A 7682-nucleotide genomic window follows, 5' to 3' on the forward strand; every position below is an offset into this window, starting at 1 on the left:
CCTGAGTGCTCTTAACAAACTGCCTCAGTCTGACTGAGAGCTGCTTTAAAAGCCAGATGACATAGTCACTTGATCACAGCATCACCTGTTAATAGGAAGAACTCTCTCAGAAAGGTTTCATCTGTAGTTTATAACCCCACCCTGCCACACCCCTTTTTTCTCTAGCTAATGCAGTCCTAGGTATTAATGCGACTGAGGACTGAGGCTGTTCAGATGGAAACACTGTGACTTATTTGTTCAGATAAAGATAAACTAAATACAAAATGATTTGGCTTTTATAAAGTGTGATATTATCTATCGTTAAGCAAATATACTGGAACCAGCAGGTTCATCATGTTCATTAGTCAAAGTAAACTTTATCGCTACATACAGTATCATTATTGATGACAGTACGTGTTAGACAAAGTAAAGTTTGAATTTGTTTGAAGACCTGAAACATTTAAGTGTGATAAACACATCAACAGTATTTTCATGATTGATTATGGTGATTTACTCGGAGGTCAGAACCACATCTCTAACTCTGGAACTGCATGAGCCTGTGGACATCAGTTAAGCTGTTAATGAACCTGCAGTCAGCTGAGACTGAATAAATTACATGGATGAGTGATGAAATCTTTCTCCCACTGAAAACATCACATCCAGATGAACAGAATCAACTTTTTGAAATTTTCTTACCTGGATGACTGAGCATGTATCAAGACATTATTGATCAGTTCTACAGATCTTTAATCAGTGATTCTACAGTAAATGATTCCGAGGAGCCGACTGACAGTGTAAAAGCTTCATTACTGTCCACAGACTCATGCAGTTACAGAGTTAGACATTTGATCTGACCTCAAGGTAAATCACAAGTGAAAAAGTGTTTGCCCCCTTCCTGATTTTTTTTCTGTATTTTTATATTAATATGATGTGACTGTGAAAAAAAAATCAGTAACTAATTACTTACGGTTCCAAAAAAGTAATCCTGTTACTTTCTGATTACTTGTTTTCAAAAGTAATTAATTGCTTAGTTAGTTACTTTTTAAAAACATGACACACAAGCTGAATAGGTAATAAAGCAATAATTACCTGCATAATCCATCATATAAAATGTAATCAAATGAAAAAGTTTGTTTTTAAAACTTGCTTTATTAGTTTTAGTCTTTTAACTTTATGCATCAAGCAAAAATTAAATTAAATGCAACAGTCTTTGACTTGAAGAAATTTGTTTAACATTTAAACCTATATTCTGCACATTCCAGCATATAAAATAAAACATTTTTTTTGCGTTTACACTGACTCTTTCAAATAGATGCAAGTAAAACACAGCAGAAAATCAATAAATACCAAGACTCAGCGGCACTAAGCCCTGTTGCTCTTCAATCTATTTTCACCTGTATAGCAGGAGTGGGGTAGGCGGAGGTTTGCCCTGGTGCAGGTGTGCTGCAGCGGTCATGTTAGTGGAAGGATCCGGGAGTTTCTCTGTGAATTTCACATTCCTGTGGCAGCGTACTTGGTGCTTGCTCAGAAGTTTATGGGTTTTTTTCGCTGTAGAAAGAAGTTTTCAGTGTATAGCGGACACTAATGTTTTTGTCACTTTTTATGAAACAAACTCAAAGTAAGGTCAGTACTTCCATGCTTTAAAGGCGGCACAGTCATACTCTCTCCCGCACTCGATATATAATCCATTGTTGATCTGCACAAGTCTGTTACCACGAATGTCACACATGCTAATATCATTGTCGTGAGACAAGCTTTAGCTTGGCACACACCTGGGGAACACAGCCGAACAGAATCTATCTGACGAGACAGGACAGGCAAACCGGAATATGAAGCACACGGAATGAGGGACTGCCAAAATTACAGTTTAGCAATGCAGTAACGCAGCGTGCTTACTGGAAAGTAACAGTAATCTAATTACCTTTATTGCAATAGTAATCCCTTACTTTACTTGTTACTTGAAAAAAGTAATCGGTTTACAGTTACTGCCCATCTCTGGTGGTGAATCACATCTTCCAGCTTCACTTAGTCCAACATTTACTGTCATCTGTTACAATAAACATGATGAACGTGCTGGTTCCAGTATCTCTGCTTTACTGATCATCCAAAACAGAAAATAATATCACACTTTATAGAAGCCAAATCATGTTGTATTTGGTTTATCTTTATCTGAACAAATGGGTCATATGTTTCAATTTGAACAGTCCAAAAACTTTGGACCACATAATGCTACCAGCTTAATCCTCGGTCACATTAACACCTGGCACTGCATTAGCTAGAGAAGGGATTAATTGATTGATTGATTGATTGATTGATTGATTGATTGATTGATTGATTGACTCATTCATTCATTCATTCATTGATTCATTGATTGATTGATTGATTGATTGATTGATTGATTGATTGATTGACTCATTCATTGATTCATTGATTCATTGATTCATTGATTGATTCATTGATTCACTGATTGATTGATTGATTGATTGATTGATTGATTGATTGATTGATTGATTGATTGATTGATTGATCGTACTTTATTCATCCCGAGGGATGTGGCAGGGTGGTGTGATAAACTATCCAAAAAACCTCTGTGAGAGTTCTTCCTGTTAACAGGTGATGCTGTGGTCACGTGACTCTACACAGTAAAAAATGAGTGTCAGTTTTGCAGAGTTGATTTCAACTCTGTTTCAAATAACCTTTTGTCCCACTCAAAATTAGAGTAAAATTTACTCCAGGGCCAGTCTTAACTTTTTAGTTTTAACTCCTCTCAATTTGGTGTCGAAATGAATAATGAAATGTTCGGAGAAATAAGATTACACTTTACACAGCTTGTTTTTTTACTACAAATGCAGTTTAATAATAACACACTAATGTGTAATAATATTTCACTTCTATTTCTCTGTAGTGTAATTTTTTATATTCATCATATTCAGTTCATCATCATCAGGTTGTCAACATTAAAGACAACTAAATCTTGCTTTGTCCTTTGTCAACTCATAGGCATAGGAATGCTTTTGAAAGGCTACTGCACATGATGGCAAATTGAGCAGCACTGGTTTCTCATGTATTATCAAAACTTACTCAATCTGGTAAAACAGAGGCATCAGACACTACTTTAACATTGTTTATCCCTTTTACATTCAGAGAGACATACTTTAAATCACTCATTGCAGGATCTGGTTATTTAAATCATGTAGAGTGGTAGCAACAGTAAAAGTATCAGCCTCATAAATTAACTTATAAGAAAGACTCCAAACGCATGAATCATGATTCACAAGCCCAACTGACTCCCTGACTCATCCCTGTTGGTGTTAGCAAACTAATTTCATTAGAAGAAATATATCTAGCTTATAATTAAAATTGTGGAGAAAAACACGAAGTATCCAGTATCTTAACAAAAACATTTCTGCTCTGTACTGGAAGAAAAAACCCTGAGTAGAAACTCACATCAACGGTGCAAGTTAGGCGCACCGGCACAAAAGTTAGGTGCACTCAAATATTTCAACCACATCGCTTAAAACCGCAGTTTTACATGTGCACTTTTTTGGAGGGGAAATTGCAGTCCATACAGACAATATTCATTTGTAAATTATTAACTAACAATCTTGTACTTAAAGTGCTTTGGCAATATTGTAGACAATGTTAAACTTAATCATCACATCAGCCTCCTCTGACGACCTGTTTGCTGTTGCATGCTGCTGAAAGGCAGTGGGGAGAGGGGGCACTTGGGCAGTGCATTTATTGCAGCATATAATGTGCTTTCTGGATACACTGTGTTTTTTCAGCATTCAAAGATTAATGGCACCATGTCAGAGCTGGCTATGAACTTCAGACGGATCAGGCCTTAACTTAACAAAAAAGTTATCAATAGTTATTTTCATCTTTTCTTATTACCCACAGCTACATCCACTTCTGTCGGGCCTCACTAGGGCTGGGTATCATCACTGATTTCAATAATCCATTCGATTCTGGTTCTCAAAGTCCTGATTCGATTCAATTTAGCCTCAGACTGTCAGAAATATTATAATTCTCATCATTTATCAGTACTGATGTATGTGAGACTTCATCAGAATTGTGAACATCACAGCAGATGCTTTTGTGTCAAAGTAACTGAGAATAAAACACAGAAAAACAAGAAGGAGATTTTTCTGGTCTGGCTTTTTATAGCAGATAACCTTAAAAATATTCTATAATTTTGCATAATTTTAAAAAGTTTATTTTTCTTCAGTATTGAACAGCAGAAACTATGCTTTCTTGTCCGAGGTCATTTAAGTGAAAAAAAAAGAAAAGAAAAGAAAAATACAGCGGCCGACAGCGCTGTAATCAACGGTAGACTGTTGGGTAATAAGCGAATGAATAATGCAGAAAACAGATTTGAGACGGGAAACTGTTCTTGAAGTACAGAGAGAGAGAGAGAGAGCTGTGCAGGAAGTGTGATTTTTATCGTGGTGGAAGCAAAACAGCAAAAGTCAGAGGGAATTCATGACGACATTTATCAAATGTGAAGCGTAGTTTGCTGCTTCTTTTGCTGCTGGCTCGGTGAATTTTAGTTGGAGAGAGACAAAACCTGAAGCTCAGAATCAGCGCAAAAAGACGTGAACACAGAGCTCCGACAGCGTGTCCGTCTACGGGCCGTCGGGTGAGAAAGCCGAGAAAGACAAAGCTGATTCTGTTGCGTCGGGTCCGCTCTGTGTTTACGTCTTTGTGTGGAATCCGTGTACCTGCTCTCATTTGCTGTTTGGTGGTTGTTGAAATAGTTTTGTGAGCTTTAATCTGAGAATCTGGCGTTTCTGGCAAAATACGTTTATGTTTAAAAGTCGATTCAGGATTTAATGAATCGACATTGCCTTATTCTAGTGATGTGTCAGTTGCGAACGAAACGGCTCTTAGAGTCTTTGAAGTGAACGACACGAGCCTTTTTTTTTCTTTCTCTCACCCTCAGGAGGGAAAGAGAGAGAAAGAGAGCCAGGGACAACAACGTCACACTAGAAAGGTAATAATCCAGAACTATTTTCAGTTGCAGATGATTCAGAAGGATTCAGAAGGTTTATTCATGCAGGCCCATATGACAGAGAATGTGCATCTTCTTTTTGTTTTCATATTTTAATTTATATTTAATTGGGTTGTGGTTTGCAGTGTTTTGTGTTGTTTCACTTTAAATTTCACGGCCAATCAGAGAAGTCCCGCCCCTGACTATCTCTGATTGGTTTAGTCCAGGATAGGGGCATAATGTGTGTCTGTTGTTCTTCCAGGTGACTATTAGATATCCCACATTGCAATGCAGTAGTGAAACACATAACACTTCTGGACAGTGAGTGAGGCAGCTGAGATCTAAGATCAATAAATCTTAAATCTAAGTGGATAATATTTCTCTTTGCTAGAAGTGTTATTTATTGCTGCATATTACCCTTTACTAAACAAATAGTTTGGTCTTTTAGGTTGCACTCATCCAGCAGATCACACATGTATCATTCAGCTGATACTGATTATTAATGAAATATAACAAAACAAAAAACTGACTCATGTTTACAGGTGAGGATTTATTTCAAATTCAGGTTTATTTATATCTGTCTGAATCATATAGATGGAACTGAAGGCAAAGATAGTCAACAGATAAAACTGAGTTTAAAAAAACGTAAAAAGGCAGATGGATTGTTTCAGACTGACTATGAAGTCCCTTTTGGATAGCTTTCTGATTGGTTAATATTACTTGTCATTTTTATGTTACTGGCATTTTAAACTGAATCTGTTTAACAGTGTGAAAATAAAGTGAACTTAAGGCTCCATGTAAACACAGCCAGGGTCACATGAATGAAGATCAGAGAGCAGAGCAGCATCCTTAAACGACATTGTCTACACAAGCACTGTGGTTGATGATGTCTGTGGTTGACATCATCAACCACAGACGATCAGATGCATTTGTTTGCTTTGAGGATGAAGAAGGTTCCACCTGCAGCACAGAGCACGCCGATAATCACACCGAGTCCACAGAACACTGCAGGTCCAAGGCTGGGCTTGTGTTTCTCAGGCGTCTCAGGTGTGTCCACATCTGGAGGCAGAAACAGACACATGACACAGACACAATCGTTCAGACTTAATCGTTCTGATTAATTACAGCTCAATAATGTGAACTGCATGAGCTGAAAACTGTCAGCTCATTAACTAAAGTTAGCTGTTCAGGTTAATACTCAGCCAAGGCTTTGTGAAATCTGCAGACAGAAACACGAAGACATGAAACTTCATAATTATGCACTATTGTCTCTGTATTTCAGTCTGTCTCCTCTGTTTAAATAAAAGTGTTTCTCACTATAGATCTTGATCAGTGGTTTGGTCAGACCCAGATGTTCCACTGTACAGCTGTAGACGTCTCCCTGCTGTGGGATGAACTGCAGTCTGGCGATCTGGGTGAAGGTTCCATTTTTGTTGGGATAGGGATTGTTGATGCTGGATCCTCCAGTCGTAATCTGTCCATTCTTGGTCCAGGAGACTTTGACAGGAGCAGGATAGAAACCAGTCACATGACAGACCAAAGTGTTTTTAGCTCTGAGCTCCACCTCGTTTCTGGTGTAGATCGTCACACCTGAAGGAGCATCTGTACACAAACACAAGTCAGTTCGATGATGGTCAAGGAATCCGCAGAGTAGAATATCTCTTGTCTTAATCTTAGATAAGTTACTCCCTCAATGAGCCTGTCAGGTCTATCAGCATGGAAACACAACAGCGTTTTCAATAAAGAAACTTCAATGAGAATATACATGTGATAAAATACCAAACAGTCATATGGCAGTGAAATGGTCAGTGGGACCCATATAGAACCTCCTGCTCTAAAACCTGAAATGAAAATCTTGAGCTTTTGGAACTTGAAAGTGTTGAAGAAAATCTTCAAAACAAATAAATGTAGAGGTTTGTGAGTTAGTAATGGTTTGTACTGGGAAAGTATGGAACATACAGTAAGATGGACACCCCTATGTCAGCCAAATATATAATTTGTGTAATATACTTGGATATTTATACTTGAGCTATTTTTATATTTTGTAACTTTGTAATATGTTGTAATATTTAACTTAGTTTAGTCTGCTACTGTTCTCACTGTCTTGGAGAAAGTGCGACCACGTAATTTCTTCTGGGAATAATAAAGTATTCTGATTCTGGTTTATGAAACCCACCACACACCACATCATTTATAACCTAACCTCATTAATCACGTGACACTGATGACAACATTTACATCAAAGTAAATTTAATTCCCTATTTTAGTTGATTAATGTAGATTGAATGTTGTTATCAGTTTGTGTGTGCCTGTATGTGTTTACCACGTCGTGGAGGGAAGTCCTTCATAGCCGTCTCACTAAGCTGCAGGAACTGTCTGCAGCCATATAAATTAGCCACAGCGATATTATAAGCTCCATCTCCGAAGCTGATGGGTTGAACAAAAGGTGGCTGAGGATAAACATCCATCTGTTTCTCAAAGTCTGCGTACCAAAGTTCTTCACGATTCAGTCCAAACATGACCCCTCCATGAATGTATGAACAGCCAACGACATGGATGTCTGTATGTAGAGCTGAAACACATTAATGGAATTAAATGCTGATATTCTGATCAATAAGCAGCTGACTGTCTGTCAGTTTAAAGAGAGAAACTCACCATCAGCAGAGCCCCAGAGCACATAGGAGAGGAAGAGGAGCAGCTCCTTCATCTTCAT

General features: G+C 37.8%; 1 protein-coding gene across 1 annotated transcript; it reads right to left on the reverse strand.

Annotated features, from left to right (window-relative positions):
- Window positions 1-5566: 5566 nt before the first annotated feature.
- LOC146674094 (HLA class II histocompatibility antigen, DP alpha 1 chain-like) lies at window positions 5567-7682 on the reverse strand. The gene is made up of 4 exons (XM_085394021.1): window positions 7625-7682; window positions 7293-7541; window positions 6287-6571; window positions 5567-6028 (listed from the first exon to the last, which is right to left on the reverse strand). Exons 1-4 carry the CDS (start codon window positions 7680-7682, stop codon window positions 5889-5891), a joined length of 732 nt encoding a protein of 243 aa, XP_085250147.1. The 3' UTR covers window positions 5567-5888.

Source organism: Rhamphochromis longiceps, linkage group LG3 (genome assembly GCF_057381845.1).
Source record: "Rhamphochromis longiceps isolate RC_006_pf linkage group LG3, R_longiceps_female_GT1.1, whole genome shotgun sequence".
NCBI classification, from domain to species: domain Eukaryota; kingdom Metazoa; phylum Chordata; class Actinopteri; order Cichliformes; family Cichlidae; genus Rhamphochromis; species Rhamphochromis longiceps.

Bases quoted from the DNA above. Each gene is read 5' to 3' on its own strand.
- LOC146674094 (XM_085394021.1), bottom strand. From the start codon at position 7,682: ATGAAGATGAAGGAGCTGCTCCTCTTCCTCTCCTATGTGCTCTGGGGC. The intron at 7,542-7,624 runs GTGAGTTTCTCT...AATGTGTTTCAG, and splicing joins GCTCTGGGGCTCTGCTGATG to CTCTACATACAGACATCCAT. The intron at 6,572-7,292 runs GTAAACACATAC...GTTTGTGTACAG, and splicing joins GGACTTCCCTCCACGACGTG to ATGCTCCTTCAGGTGTGACG.